This window comes from Dermacentor silvarum, chromosome 3 (genome assembly GCF_013339745.2).
Source record: "Dermacentor silvarum isolate Dsil-2018 chromosome 3, BIME_Dsil_1.4, whole genome shotgun sequence".
Classification (NCBI taxonomy): domain Eukaryota; kingdom Metazoa; phylum Arthropoda; class Arachnida; order Ixodida; family Ixodidae; genus Dermacentor; species Dermacentor silvarum.
Window position 1 is genome coordinate 85,200,722 of NC_051156.1, and position 16,813 is coordinate 85,217,534.

The window sequence follows — 16,813 nt, forward strand, 5'->3', positions numbered from 1 at the left end:
AATTAACTGTTAAATTGCGTTTTTCTGTGATACTTTCAGCGAAGTAAGTAAACTCGGTTTGCGTTGATTTTGGGGGTAGTGATGGTGCGTGTAACATCTAAACTTCAAATGCCTTCACCAAGTGGCGCCCGCCGTGAGACTGCTCTCTCTCGTCAGCGCTTTGTGGCGAGTTTGCCTCGTTTACCGTCTCGTGAAGAAGTCATTCGGTTACTGCATGTGTGCTCTTGCTTGCGGCCGCATGCATAGGGCACTGTGTCGTCAGTATGAACTGCGTAGTATTGGCAATCATGCTACTCTTGCTTTCCTCGGCGAGAATGACGGCTCGCCGTGGATGCCGAAGCAGACGAGCAGGACCTGCTCCAAACACTTCGTGAACGGCGGAGTAGCCAATAAAGGAAAAATCAACACCTAGAAACGCGTCATTTATAGATTTGCAAAAATGCGTTTCTGCGCACGTCTGCCACGAAATGAACGAAATACAGTAAATAGCAGAGCTGCAGTTGGACATTTCTGTGACCACGCACCGGAATACCTGGCAACGTAGCAAAAACGACGTGTAATCACCGAATGTCGAATTGGGACTGTTCTCATTGAAAAAACGTCGCGGTAGCATAATCTTGGTTTGATCTAGTTGCAATGCGCCACAAGCTCCCGTCCTGTTTGTGTGTTCTTCGTCTTCGTTTAACTTGCACCGCAGATTTTCCTCCAATAAGTCGTGGTAGCGTGTGCGCTTCCGCTTATGCGTCAAAACCACTTGCTGATATAAAAATGCATGCATGTTCTCCCTAGCTGCAAGGAAACGTCGTACACTTGTTTCCCTTGCTCAGAGTGGCCGACGGCGCCCTCAAGTCGGCACCGTCGGTCTCCTTCACGTCGTAAACGTGGCCCGCCACATACAGCTTGTCTCCTTTGTCGAGTAATTTTCAGTACAGCTTGTCTCCTTTGTAAAGTAATTTTCAATACAGCTTATCGGCTTAAAGGCGCAAAACAACACACGCGATATTTTGAACGTCACGCACTCGTTGAAACACGTTCAGTCGCTGCCGCGGGGCTCGGAGCGGCCGTCTCAGTGTTTCACATTCCTACCACCATTGGCGCTGCACGGCGTTTTGCCGTATTCGGTTGTACCGCCCTCTGTTCACTGTACGGAGCCTATAGCTGCGTACTACAGCCGAGTGGATGAGAATTTCTCACTATCATGACGATTCCTCCACCTTGCAGTCGTCCGGAGAACTTATTCACCTTATTAATTTTCCTGTGCATCAATTTGTCAATCCATTGGCTCTCTCGGTATGATCTGGCTCTCTCGCATTGGCTCTCTAGGTATGATATCGGTATGAGCACATTTGTAGCACCACGCGATGCGCGCAACTTACCTGAAGAGCTTTGCGCGATGACCAGTGTGCTTGCGAGCCAGGACGCCTTCTCGTGGTTGACGCCGTACTTCTCCCTGAACAGCACGGACACGTACCCGTAGCAGGAGCTCACCATGACCAACAGGAACGCTGACAGGGCCACACCGAAAGGGACGCTCCAGCAGCGGTCCATGAGAGCACGCCGCCGCTCCGTTTCTGCCGCCGTCGATGACTTGTAGTGTCCGGTCATTTCAGTTCAGCTATGTTTGCCTGTGAAACGGCGAGAAAAATTGCTAATGAAAAACTCTAGAAGAAATTCCTGACTTTTTGAGCAGCGTTCGTAGGAACTGGACGACTACTAAGAATCTGTTCTCTCCGCTACAGACCGGTACTGTCGAGCGAGTGGTTCCTGCCGTGCAGCATTCAACCGTGCGCAGCTACGCCCGTGCCTGCACGTGCCACCCTGCTGAGTCTTCTTCTGTGCCCAACTGCGCCTGCGCTACGTGGCTAGCGGAAGATTGTCATCGCCTTCGCTATCGTCGCTAGGTGCGACCTTTAGCGCTCTGTTGCTCGCATGTGCTGCTCTTCTGCCCTTGGACACCTATACGCCTGCGCTAGCTGCGTCGGAGGTTCTGTAAAGGAGCTACCAACGCACCCGGACACTTTTTGAGCAGCGGTCGTAGAAACTGGACCACTACTAAGAATCTGTTCTCTCCGCTACAGGTTGGTCCTCATACTATTTTCTTCGTCCATGTAACGTACTCACCTGCGGCTACTGCTCATAAGTGTTGCCTTGTGGTTTTGCTTGCATTGCAATATGCCTACTAATACTGAACTTGCTAAGAAAATTGAGAACCTTGAGTCCCTGCTTCATGCTAAACTGGATAACCTTGTTGATGATCTTGTGTCTAAAATTTCCACGAAGCTAGAAGATCAGGGTCTTGGTAACCTTGGCTCACTTGTGGACAGTGTGCGTCACATGAGGGACCAGTATGATTCAGTGCGTGCGCCGGTCGATGAACTGATCAATTGAAACAAGGCGCTCAGGGCCGAAAATGAACAGCTCGCCAAGAGGATTGCAGAAATGGAGCAATACAGCAGACTGAATAATGTCAAAATCAAAGCTGTTCCTTGTACAAAAGGCGAAGATTGCACAGTTATATTGAAAACCATTGGAGAAGTAATTGAATGCCCTGTTTCATTGACAGACTTCGACGCAGTTCACTGTGTGGCCAGCAGAACAGCTGAAAAAAGCATTATGGCGCGCTTTTGTTCACGCGAAAAGAAAATGAATTCCTTCGCAAAGCACAAAAGCGCGTCTGCGTACGTCCCAGATCGGGATGTCTGGAAACAATGATAGTTCTATTTTTGTCAACGAACATCTTACTATGACCAATAAGAAACTGTTTAGCAAAGCGCTTGCGCTAAAGAAGGAAAAGAAATGGCGGTTCCTCTGGACTGAGAATTGTCATATCAAGGCCCGTAAGTCTGATGACAGCAAGGTCTTTTGGATAAATGCGGAATCTGATCTTAGCCTATTCACGTACGTGACACTGATGTCTCCAGTTTATCTTTCCTATTTGATAATGTTTGTTTCATATCCTCATGGCATTGCTTTCATCTGAGGAAGCAAAACCGTTACTAGCTAATTCTGCCTGTTCGTTACTGCACATAAATGCGCGTAGTTTGTGCAAAAACCAGGACAGCATTACTGCGTTTAATGAATCGCTATGTCATTCCTTTTCATTTCTGTGTATTACTGAAACGTGGCTAGGCTCTTGTGATGGCAATCTGTATGGTTTTCGCTCATACAATTCAGAATATTGTCACCGTGAGTCTGGCCGCTATGGCGGCTCGGCTATATTTATATCGTCTGATATTAAGTACAAGCGTAGGTTTGACTTGTCTTTAAATGTTTTGAACTGTGAATCCATGTGGATTGAGGCTAACTTTTCCCCTTCCAGCAATCTGAATAACTTGATCACTGCATGCATTTACCGTTCCCCATCTTCATCTATCCCGGATTTTCTACATCATCTCGCCGCAGTACTCTATATAATCTCTGCTGAAAACAAGAAAGTTGTGCTGGTTGATGATATAATATTAATTTATTGGATACTGATAGCAACAGCACAATAGCATACAGTGATTGCTTTCTTGGTTTGGGGCTTGAGTCATTAATTTCATCCCCTACTTGATTTTCACTCAATGGAACTGGTACAGCCGCGTCCACGTCTGTGTAGAGAGCGCGAGCAGACGGCCTTGCTCTGCGGGGCGACACCAGTGCGGCAGTTGCGGGATCTGACGCACTGTGCCCAGGAGCATGCGCGGCCTAATATACATGCCGACCTGTATTGCACGAGTGGCAACGTTTAAAAGGGCCGTTGTTTAACCGAATATGTGTGCTTCCTCAGGGCGCTCTCGGTATCTCCATGCGAAAATATTACGCGTTTCAGCTGATAACACGCGCCCGACTCTCACAACCATGCACACTTTCTGGCCGTTCCGATTAGGCGGTGATACGAAAAAATGATAACGCCAACAACGGCGTAAAAAGAAAATCGAGGCGGTAATTTTTTGATTCCGTCTTCTGCCTGCCATTGGTGCTCATAGATAATGCGTTATTTTATATTTTGGCTCAACATTATTTATTATAGGACGTGGCGCGTTCAGCCATTGCCGAAGAAAAGAAGCTTCATCCTACGGAGAAGATTTCCACGAGGGGCCTCGTGGTTGAAACTTTGCCTCTTTCCTGATGTTCCCCGTGTTAGGCCGCTGCGGACTACTTAGAATGCCCGCCTTTCTGTGGTTCCCTTGTCGTTCTTTGGAGAAAACTGCATTATGCGCAATATCCTAGCCATTAGAGCAGCAATGACCGCTTTGTTGGATCAGTAGGGTTACACGACGACTTGTACTTTTTAAAAATAAACATGGAAACACTGAGAAAAAGAACAACTTTTATTTATGCGATTATATGGAACGAGAAATATCGCCTATTTTCTAATAGAAAATGGGTCCTCAACGATTTTGTTTCACAGTTTCGATCCTCTTGGGAAGTGAGTCGTACAGCTGATTCACAAGGTCTGGCAGCTGTCGGAGATGGTCCCACTCCTCTCTAATAGTTAACCATAGCTCGTCAGCGGTGACTGCGGCTAGACCTGCTTTTTTGGCTAGATTTCACTTCATAATTCCCGATATATTTTCTATGATATTTAAATCGGGGCTTCTCGCAGGCCATTTTAGCCTTGTCACCGCTAAATTGTCCAGCGTCTGCTGCACTGCCTTTGATGTGTGGATTGGTGCGTTGTCCTGTTGTAGCCAGTAAAGTCCATCCGAGAAGGGGCCATCGAGAAGATGCGGAATGAGCACTGTCTCCAAAACGCCCATGTACGATTCAGAGGTCATGTTCCCTAAAAATCGATGCAATGGTCCCAAACCTGTCAGGCTGACCGCGCCCCACACGTGAACAGTGGTGCGCCCGCTTGAACTAGTACCCAAGTCATAGCGGTAGTCGTACCTGCGGGAGATGTGTCATCAACATATGCATTAAACTAACAGCTATTGCGCTGAAATGTCAGCGCAATAGCGCTGACATTTAATCTCTATATTGTTAAATATTTGTAAATCAGCATGGAGCATCTTACAAAAAAAAGGGAAGTGCACTTCCCTTTTTTTGCTGTCAATTGCTGTCAATTAAAACTTCGCGGAGTAAGGCGAACTTCGAGACCATGCAGGAAGAAAAAAAGCATTAGTTGCAATGCTGAAGTGAAATATTATCGTATTACTTGTCCTAACTGCTTAGAAGCTTAAGAGATTACAAAAAAGCGCTTTTATTTTCAAGCATTGCTGTTTCAAGCAAGCCAGTAACAACAGTAGGAATACGTGACATACCGGCAGTTGCGCGGACGCCACACAGGACTGCTGGTCCCAACGGGTGCAGAACGAGGCCTCATCCGTGAACACAACCGCGCGCCAGTTGTTCGGGCACCAAGACTACACCGCAGATGCATATTCAAGTCGCTCATTGCGGTGTCTTTCATCCAGCATAACTTTTTGCGCTGACACTGTGCTACTTATACCAGCTTCGTGAAGCCGTCTCTTGGTTGTCGTAAGGCTGATATTTCCGAGTCCGACTTCGTCCCTTATTTCTCTGGCGCTGAGGTAACGATCGGTCACAGCTGCGGCCACGATTAAGCGGTCCTCATCTTCTGATTTCACTCGCTGTCGACTTGCACGGGGAGCATCACTAATTCGTCCTTCATAATAAGCAGCCTGAAGGACCCTGTTAACTGTGCGCATCGGGCGCCGAGTAGCTGCGCATATCGCTGTTAGGTACATTGTGCGCCCTATAATTGCAATTGCGCGTCGCTCATCCGCTGTGAGTGGGGGAGCCATTGCGAACAGATTCTGCGAAAAGTTTTGTTATTCCTATGTCTAATATAGGCAGCACGCATGCGATGTTGTCATTTCATTGGCCCATAACATTACCTGGGACGGGTGAAGACATTGTTTTTTATATCAAGTGCCGTGACAGAATCACACGCGTTATCACACACGTGCGCAATTCCCTTGTCATGGTGGGTAGTAAGACGGCGCCCTCGGGTAAGGCGTACAACCGGCAAAACACGTGCGCTTACCAACATAATTTCTGGTTTAAAGCAGCGCGCGGCTATCTGCATGTTCATTAGGCCACGCATGCTCCTTGGCACACTTCGTCAAACTCCGCAACTGCCGCACGGTGTCGCCCCGCAGAGCAAGGCTGTCTGCTCGCGCGCTCTACACAGACGTGGACGCGGCTGTACTCTTGGCCATGTTTTAAGCAATATAACACCAACGCCACACGCAGGTGTAATTGATGTGCTTATCACTGATCATCTTCCCGTATTTGCAACTTTCGCCGCTAAACCACCTCGCCATAACACGTGCCATTTTACTTCTAGCTTACATCAAGATAACTTTATCAATACAATTCACGACACTGACTGGACTTCCATTAGCAACTTGCGTGATCCTGAAGAAGCACTAGATAATTTCTGCTCCTTGTTTCTTAAAGCTGTGTATGCAAACACTAAAACTGGCAAATCCAAGAAAGTATTTAAATGTCCCCATAATCCATGGTTAACCCAAGGTTTGGTAACTAGCATGCGAAAGAAAGATAATCTCTACAGGAAAACTAAAAAAAGGAAACAGCTATTCAACGTGGGTCTAAAACTTAGGTATAAAAATATAGTAATATGTTGAATAACCTTCTGAAAAAATCAAGACGACTTTATTATGAAAAAGAATTTTGTAAGGCAAAAAATAACCCCAGGAAAAAATGGCAACTTTTCAATGACTTTTTAAATAGACAACAAGTTAGGAGAATAATTGATAAAATAAAATATAAACAACAAATCTACACTGAGGCATCCGGCATTGCTAATTCATTTAGTGATTACTTCCATGAGATATACAATAATAGGCCCGTAGCTTCTTCATATCCTCTTACCCGTTGTAAACATTCATTTTTTTCTATTTCCTGTCACCCCTGATGAAGTGCGTTCTACAATCCTAAATCTAAAAAACTCGAGCGCCGGACTGGATAATATTTCTGCATATCACTTGAAGCTCGCTGCTACATATATTGCGGAAACATTAAGCAATATAATTAATCTCATTTTTAAATGTGGTACCTTTCCGAGCTCCCTAAAGAAGGCTAAGTTAGTCCCGGTGCACAAAAAAGGTGATATCACAGAGGTCCTAAACTATCGCCCTATCTCTATTTTGTCTTCAATTAGCAAAATTATTCACAAATTATTTCTGAAACGCATTAACAAGTTCCTTAACAAATTTAAGTTGCTAAAGCCTTGCCAATTCGGTTTCCGTGCAGGCAGTTCAACCAATCTAGCTTTACTATCATTAACCGGTTTCTTAACGTCTTCCATTGTCAACGGCGATTTTGTCGGTTCTGTATTTCTTGATTTCACTAAAGCCTTTGACACCGTTAATCACGATATTTTATTTACTAAACTAGAATCACTGGGTATAACTGGTCCAGCTTTAACTTTTATAGAAAAATTACTTGCTTGATCGCGAACAATCAGTCTGCATAGATGGTGTTATTCAAACGTTAAGGTGATTAATCAAGGGGTGCCGCAGGGTTCAATACTTGGGCCTCTATTGTTTTGTATCTACATTAATGACTTACCTGATTGCATTAATCTTTGTAAAGTTGTCCTTTACGCTGATGATACCGCCATTTCCATGTCACATAAGTTGTTAACAACGTTAATCACTAAGCTGCGCAATGAATTAACCAAAGTTGTTGAATGGTGTCGTTTAAACAACCTAATTTTAAACCCACTTAAAACTCAGTTCATTATTTTTAAAACATCTCAAAAAGTCCTCCCTTATCTACCCCAGGTATACATAGACCATCATTTAATCCCAGCGGCTGAATGTGTATCATTCCTTGGCATAAAATTAGACCCCCACTTGAAGTTCAATAACCATATTGCTTATGTGAAACAAAAAAAACGGCTTTTGGTATAAGAGCTCTCATTAAATCTCGTTCATTTTTTCTGTTCACGCCTTATTGTCTTTATACTTTGCTTTCATACATAGTCGCATCACATATGGCATTACTTCGTGGGGAAATACATATAACTGTAACCTTTCGTCCATACAGCACATTCAGAACCAGGCCATCCGCGTTATTACCAAGAGTTCTTTTTACTCTAATGCTTCTCCGCTCCTTCAGGCTAACTTCATTCTTCCTGTATCTGGTTTGTTCAAATTTAATTTACTTATTATTCTATTTAAATTACTTAACAAACAGCTCGCGTTTCCATTAATAGTCTCTAGGTTGCTCACAAATACCAATAGCACTAGGTTTGCCCATAATCACAACTTTCTATTACCGAAATGTAACACGAACTATGGCCAAATGACATCTTACTTCTTGGCGATTAAATTTTGGAATACCTTACCCTATGCTCTTAAATCATCGTCAACCTTGCATGCATTCAAGTATAAACTTAAAATTTCATTTTGTATAAGTAGTTGTCCTGTTTATTTACTTTGCATATAAAGTGTATCCTTAATTTCTTAAATAGGTTTGTATATTTGAGGTTGATAATGTGCGTATTTTTCCTAATTACAAGTATGACTCCTTTTATAGAATTGTGTGTATTCGTTTCCACTACTATGTCCACTATTTATTTACTTGTAGATTGCATAATTTTTATACTGCTCTATCAATTATTCATTTTGTACCAATCTTGTTAGCCGAGGGTCCCGCGGCAGTCGTATGACTTTGGGACCCTCGTCTGGATACTACTAACAACCAACTATGTATCCTGAATGAATAATAAACTGAAAGTAAGAGTACCAGGCATAGAAATTTGGGTTTGTCGACGCCAGACTTCGTCAACCGTTTAAAGTATGTTTTTTTAAATTAGTCTTTGATTAGGTGCTCGTACTGCGAGCTCCATTGGAAAACAAATATTCACGCCAGGAGTTGCGGGACCACTGGTAAAATTGCTTCACGGCTGTGCCATGCAGTGTTCAGCGAAATAAAATAGACATGGGCATTCCTCTATGCCGAGCAAGCAGGCAATCTTTCCTTTCCCAAGAGGTGCCCTAGCGATGAACTGCGAAATAGGTCAGAGTGCGGTGCTCATTCTGCCTTTTTTGTCCTGTGTTCCGGTACGCTATAAATACGAAAGGCAAAACAACTTCATTTTGCACTTGACAGTTGATTTTACTGGAATGTCACTTGCGCTACCAAAAACTTGGTGCTGATAAAAAAAAAAAAAGACTGAGCTCCTCTGCGTGTGCTTGCCAGCACTTCACTCACGCACGAATTTTTGTGATCTATCGTATCATGCTGTCAGTGAACAAACTGGTAATTGCATGGGATGCATTCGTGCGATGAAACGCCAGGCGCATGCACACAGACGCTTGTCTCATTTGCCCTAACTGACTACAAAGACCCGCCTCGATAACCAACTGCTTTCTGAAATTCTAGCTTTAGGTTGTGGGTTCAGGCCCGACAACGTTCCCACTAGGTCAGTGACAGAACTGTTCTGTGGAAGGCCGTGAAGGCTATTTCTTTTTTTGAGAGAGAAAGTTACCTATATATATATGCAACTGTGGTAGTTCTGGGAGTATTTTTTTGGGGGGGGGGTGGGGGGGGGCGTCTACTTTTTCTGTGTTATCATTTTAATATTAGTTGACTTCTGAACTTAAAAATATTTATCTTCTCTCCATTTTTGTTACCTTCACGTGACTTTACCTGACTGAGTCTTGTTTATCATGCTCATCACGTACTTGATATCACATGTGTTTACCATTTTTGCTTGAATTGCTTTGTTTATTTTCTTGAACTTTATTGGGTTATCGTAAATTGTACCCATATCTTGAATCGATGATGTACTTAATTATGTTGTTTAGTTTAGCAAAAGCTTTTGCTATAACATTTGTGATGATGTAATTAATTTGTATTTGCTTTTTGTACTTGTACTTGCCCTTCCTATTATAATCCCTTGAGGGATTGACAGTATGGGAAATAAAATAAACTTTGAGTAACGAGCTACAACAAAGTATTTCCGATTTCCTGTTCGGATAAATGGCGTACTGTAAACTAACTTGCGCTTTGACATATTACTACAAAAAGTAACACAGGCATAAAACCGAGCACTAGCCCGAGATGGCCGAAAACGCCCGAGCAAGAGCGCGCGATGTCCCAAACCACTTTTTCTTTCTGAACGATGGCTCGTAGCACACGAGAGTATCCTAAAACCTCCCCCTCCAAAAAAAAAAAAATTGTCGGCCCTTCCACTCCGTCAAGATGCTTAATCAGCGAATCTGAAACGTGCGGCCTCGGTGTGTATCACTGGGTTAATCCCGATGGTTCATTGAAGTATTTCTCAATTATGAGGTTACACACACGTTCGGCTGCGACGGAGGGAACGACGTCACTGACGGTGTGCCCGCAGTCCGCCCTTGTCACTTGCGTTCTATGTCTCGAGTTTGCTCGTTGGCGTGGTTAGCAGCATTCGCCCACCATTGCCGCTAGCGATTCTTCACAAATAAATTGCTTCAAAACTAAATCTGTCCGCCACGGTAGCACAATCAATAGCTCATACCTCTTTAGGCAATGAGGCATACTCCCATAAACGCGCCCTCCCCAGTACGACGACCGGAGAGAAGTGAAATTTTACGCTGCAATGATGAGCGGCAACGGAGCCAGCTGTGGAAGAAGACGACGACAACAAACGTAGGAGCAGTGGCCCGAGCGCGTGCCGAGCACGTGCAGGAGCGCTACCCGAGAGGCGCCAACCAGCCAGCTGCGGAAGAAGACGACGACACTCAAGCCAATGCCGATGATGATAGTTGTCTGCGGACAGGCGATGCACAGATGCTTTTTTGTTTCGCCTAGTCATATAAAGCTTCGCTCTGAAAAACAGGTATCGTCCTTGTGCTTGAGAAAGCGGACATATACGACAGACAAAAAAGTGCGGTGGAACACAATGTGCGCACAAAAGATGTAGCGGCAACTTTTAATGTTATCAGATTGGGAAAGCGAGAAAAAAAATAAATAACGAAATAAAGGACGAAGTCGGAAGGCAGTGGCACTAGCGCGTAAACCCCGGCTTCAGTAGAACAACGTGCATATTGTCCGAGTAGTGATTTTGACGCCCGGGTAATTGACACCATCCGGAAGAACTTCCTGGCTGACGTCACTAACGTGTCTCCACACTTTGTATGGTCGAAAATAGCGACTGAGCAGCTGTTCAGATAAAGCTGGGGGTGGACCTGAGTCCACAGCCAAGCTTGGTAGCCCGGGTGGTATTAGACATGTCGGTGGCGAAAGTTGTAGCATTTGCGAAGCGCGCTAAAGCGTGAATAGAACGTCACACAGCTTCCTCGTATTATCAACGCTCGAGCTCAGGCGCCACGGACGGGTTATCCTTACTGGAAAGCGGGACTTGCAGAGCTTGCTGTATTTCGTTCCGGATGAGGCTCCATATAGACTCAACAGTAGATTAAGGTGGGTAGTAAAGCTGTTGCAGCTCATTGCACACCACCTGATCGGATAAGCTAACGAAGCCAGTCATTGCTACTTCTCACAGCTCCAATGGGTTTCGTCGTTGAAGCGACACTGACCTGGCGGCTGTTCAAAGCCAACTGCTGCTACAGCACTTTTTTCCATTCCCACGGATTCAGTCGAAAACTCGGCCACAGTCTATGGAGGACTTCGAACGAAGCCATCAAATAACTGCTCCTTATCTCCTCGAATTCCGTGAGGAGGTCATCTTCTTGACTGGACAACAGGCACGTCAGGTCCTCAACGCACGTGGTAACGCTTTCGTTTGACATCTGGATACGCGAATGAATGACCCACTCGGCTTGTTGACTGCGATCAGCGTTGGTGTAGCTTTCCCGCAGGTGACGGCAGAACTCGCTCCTCGAAAGAAACAGCTGTACTTGGTTCTCGTGCCACCTACGAGCGCTCACTTTCGGCTGAAGCAGACATTCTTCAACTTGGTCGCGTCGTTCCATTCAATGAACGTGTTCAAACTTACTCAGCCAGTCCTCCACGTCCTCAAAGAAGGGACCATGGAACACGTACTTCTGGTACTCGTGGGTTCTGAAACGTGTAATGAGTCCGCGGCGCAGATTCCATGCCGTTTGGGGAAGTAGCCGATGTGGCCTCAGGAAGAAGTCCAAGCTCAGGGAGCTGGCCTCAAATTTTTCAGCTGGCCCGGTGAATAAGTGCCATTGGTACAGAGCTCACGCTCTTGCTAAGAGGAGGTGTTTGGAACATCGGCCGTGACTACCCAATTGACTAGTCCACCACTTTGTGATATGTACTATAAAGGTATTCCAAAAGGTGCCTCACCAGCAGAAAAGCCAGTACTAGTCTAAGCTGGCCGAAAATCTTCCTACAAAAACAGGCACTGCCCCAAACTACTTTCGTTCTGAAGGATGACTTGCAGCACCTGGTTACAATTTACTAATCGCTAATGGAGCGCAAATTGATTACACGAAAGGTTTACTGACAAATCACTCAGCCCTGCTATATGATCTGTATTGGGATCTTTAGAAACGTGGAGGGAGGATACATCGCACAGGTAATTCGATACCTTAAAGGGGTCGGGACCCCTAATTTATAAGCATGAATTATACGTTGCACGTTCATCCGTATGCGTCCCAAAGCGTGCTGGCATCAGTCAAGTATTTATATTTCAACTCTTTAATAGCGCAATTGAGCCATACAGCTGTATGGGAACGTTGAGTTGTAACAAAATTATTTTGCACCCCAGCAAACGTTTATCTCGATTAGGCGAAGCTGGTCTCGGAAGCCATATTACTGTGTAATGCAAAGAGCGCAAATTATCGCAGAAAATTGAAACACGTAATTGCCGCCATGCGTTGCTTTGTTTTAAGGCGAAAGACTTAAGTGGCTCATGGGCCGAAAAATTTGTTGTCCGGCGTGGTCGAAAAATTTACTGTCTGGCGTTATTGCACCAAAATTCAGTGGCACCAAAAAATGATGGTGCCACCATTGATGGTCCAACTCACTACCATTGGTGAAAGTCAAACTCACGACCTTTGGTGTTATCTAAGGCGAAATGAATGAAGGCACAGTTAATTAAAATAGAGCTAATAAAGGACACTCGAACCCATGATCATTTGGTGGGAGTCCTAACCCACGACAATTGGTCTTAATTAGGCCGAAGTTAATTAGGGCATCGTTATTTATATGGAGTTAAATATGGCATTGAAATCTTCGACCTTTGGTGTTAATTAGGGCGATGTTGATTAAGGTAGACTTAAGGCACTGGAACCCACGAACTTTGATGGGAGAAAACAAGTTACAGCATGTAACGCGTTCGAATGATAATGTCAAGTAATTTATTGAATGTCTCGTGAGCACGCACGCTTTCGCATTCGTCCTCTTCAGTGTATCCTAAAATGACTGTTAAATTTATGCACGTGCTGCTCGTAGGTTTCATAGCTTTTGTTATTGCGCGAGTACAGGAACTGCAGGCACATCTCAACGGCGATGCTCTTGCTGCGCCATTGGGCGCAATGCGTGCGGAGTAAGATTGGCGATGTTGTTTGCAACTGTTTCAAAAAATACGACACAGCGCTGCCCCCCCCCCCTATTTCTGACATCACACAGCCATGCCAAAATGGCGGTCGCTCTCGGCGGATAGGGCCGCGGAGAGTTTTTGTAGTTTTCAAATGGGACCGCTCCTGAAAAAGTACAAGGCGAACTATTCTTTTCAGGCGTCAATGAGGCGCTCGGTTAGGACTAGCCCGTTTGTTAGTAACGCAAGTCGTCAATAGTTATTTCTAGTTGCATGAGCATCAATCGTCAGCCTACTATGTCCTCTACAGGACGAACACCTCTCCCAGCGATCTCTATTACCGCTGCCTTGTGCTAGCTGATTCCAACTTGTGCCTGCAAATTTACTAATTTGCCGCAAAGTCTCTAGAATAAGCAAAGTCTCTAGAACCGCAAAGTGTCTAGAATAAGGCGATATATGATTTACGTGAAAAATTTCCCCCAGTCTCCCGCTGTGGCATGTCTCATTACAAGATTATGGTTTTGGGACGTAAATCCCCAGGATGTGATTTTTTATAGTTTCCAACAGCATCGCCTGGCGCTGCGTATCTTGACGTCATCGTATAGCAAAGCTACGCGCCGAAATGTTGAGGACTGGACATGTCAGATTGGCGCGAGTATTCCTTTTGCTATCCGCTCGCGCTCTGTGCGACGGTGCGTGTGTGTTTGGGTATTATCGTCGATGTAGTTGTGTTTGCAGCCTTGTTCTTAATTTCTCGAGGCTGTCTCCAGAAAAGCTAGCGAGATTCGGAATGATGCCAGAAGAAATATACTCGACATTGATTTGTATAAACGCCACGATGTTTACACACCGCTGAGCAAAATATGCACTTCTCCATGGAACAACAGGTGCGCACAACTGCAGAGCAACTAAGGTGAACGTCCTCTTCAGGTATAGATCCACCGCCGTGGCTTAGTGGCTAAGGTATTGTGCTACCAAGCACGAGTTCGCGGGATCAAATCCCGGCCATGGTGGCTGTATTTCGATGGGGGCGAAATGCAAAAAAAAATCGCGTGTGTTGTGCATTGGGAGCACGTTAAAGATTCTCTGAGGGTCAAAATTAATCCGGAGTCCCCCACTACGGCGTGCCCCGCAATCAAATTGTGGCTTTGGTACGTAAAACCGCAGAATTCAACGAAATTATTCAGGTATCATATAAGTACAGTAGTTCACAAGATGATGAACGTTTGAAGTGATCAGCGATGCTAGAACAAGGATTGTCACTGTACCCTGCAACGTTTCGACAAGGGCACTTATTGCCCTGACAATGACAAAGATCTTAGTCGGAACGTTGGATCCAGTGAGAATCCCTAAGTGTCAGCTGTAGATTGTCTTCAGTTGATACTTGAAACGCATAGCATGAGACGAAATTATATCACCAGCGCTTGTGTGTGTGCATACATAACGCTAATAAGAAAAAGGATCGCTTCATGCACACTTACGCAACCAGATACAGTACATTCCAGCATGGCCAAAGTGAATCCAATCCTTGAAGGAAGTATCCAGCAGCATAATAAAATAGGGAACTTATTAACGTAGACGAAGATGTCGGAAAACGGCAAGCATTTCAGACCTGAAGCTTGAAACTCGAGCAGCACTTCCAGATGTCGGGCTCTGCATGTCTCGCCCACCGAATGCTCGAACGTACCATCATTGCCTAAAAAACGTGTCAATCTTATCTTACGCGGCGATTGGAAGCGAGGAAACAGGACGCTTTCTCCTTAAGTACTCAAGGTACAACAAAAACGATAACGCAAGTGGTCTGCGGTGCCGATCTTACAATCGACTGCTAGGATGCTGTACACTTGTGGCCTCCTTGCAGTTCTTATACTTTACTTATCTCCACCTCATTGCTATCTCTTGAGAAACAAGTGCTCCCGGACAAGGTATAGCCTCCTATTCGCAGCAAGCCATACAACGAGTGCATGTCCTTTATTCGTTGCGGCTGGGTGTCAAGCACTAAAAAAATTATGGGGTTTTACGTACCAAAACCACGATCTTCTGATGAGGTACGTGGTAATGGGGGACTCCGGAAAATTTCGACCTCCTGGGGCTCTTAAACGTGCACTTAAGTACAAGGGTGGTTTCGAATTTCGCCCCCATCAAAGTGCTGCCGCCGCGGCCGGGATTTGATCCCCGTGCTTAGAAGTCCAACACCACAGCCACTAAGCAACCACGGTGGGTCGGTGCCAAGCACTGGTTGACGACGTCAGTAATAGAAATACGGAAGAACGTGTCATGAGAATGCGTGATCCTAGAATATAGGCCAGTGCAAGCAATTGCGGGTTCATTCAGGTATCTAAAAGTTCACTCGCAACGCGCCAAAACCTAATGGTGATTGTTTCGTGATGGCATAAGATCATCAGGAAGTGTGATCCTGTGGAAAAGGTGATGATGGCGTGAAATTACATCCATATATCAATAGTTCAAGAAAATCGAAAGATCTCGCGCATATAAGGCAATCGATTTAGGCGGAGCTAGAGCACTACACAGCCCAGCCGAGGCCCGTGATACCAAACCCAGGCCTGGGCGTTCATTACTAAACTTAGCCAGGGCGCGCGTGTTCATGACCAGGCCCGGCCCGGGCCCGCTAGAGGATATGTGCTGTTGGTGATGATTATTATTGATGCCTTGCGCTTTGTAGCGGGTGATCAGACCGAAAATCCGGTGTGTACATGCATCGAAATGTTGCTTTATCCTCGCTGCAAGCTCAGCAGTTAAGCTGTTCCGCTGTTAAGCCCTAGGACGTGGGTGCGATTCCCGCGGCCACAGCAGCCGCAATTCGATGCGGGCGAAATGCAAGAACACCCGTGTTCTTATATTTAGGTGCACGCTAAGGAACTCCAGGTTGTCGACATTAATCCGGTCTGCACTACGGCGTGCCTCGTAATAATATCGTGGTTTTGGCACGTAATACCAAGTAATATATATGAAATGTTGCCTATGTGGTACATTAAAAACATTTACAATACAAGTATAGTGACAATAGAACACAGCAACAAAATTTATTTAAAGGAAATGCACAACTAACATGAAAAAGCGGATAGAAGGAAACCCCGGACATTTTCCTTAATGCTCTTTTGTACACTCACGTTGGAAACATTAATTACACATTTAAAAAAATGGCTCTTGATTAATATTTTTGCATGCAAGATAAAAAAGTTTAACGTTATGTATGGTAAGCAGTCAGCAAAAGCAGATGAAATATAAATCGTTCGTATTCTAACATCGACACAGAAACATAATCGCCACGCACAATATATTTATATAATAAAGATGTCACACACGATATTTGATGCTATTCCAGATAAAATGTTTCTGCCTTCTTTATGAAATAAA

At 44.9% G+C, this 16,813-nt stretch overlaps 1 protein-coding gene across 2 annotated transcripts in view; it reads right to left on the reverse strand.

The window, feature by feature from the left end:
* LOC119445554 (monocarboxylate transporter 9) overlaps positions 1–15,091 on the reverse strand; it is a 100,270-nt gene extending 85,179 nt beyond the window's left edge. Inside the window, exons 1-2 of one of the 2 annotated variants that reach the window (XM_037709821.2) lie at positions 14,917–15,091; positions 1,377–1,625 (exon numbers count right to left, since the gene is read on the reverse strand). In XM_037709821.2, the coding sequence (XP_037565749.1) occupies positions 1,377–1,605 (229 nt within the window). In that variant the 5' untranslated portion in view covers positions 1,606–1,625; positions 14,917–15,091. Of the gene's footprint in view, positions 1–1,376; positions 1,675–8,709; positions 8,872–14,916 lie in introns of those variants that run through there. The other variant, XM_049663399.1, reaches the window with a different exon arrangement.
* Positions 15,092–16,813: the final 1,722 nt, after the last annotated feature.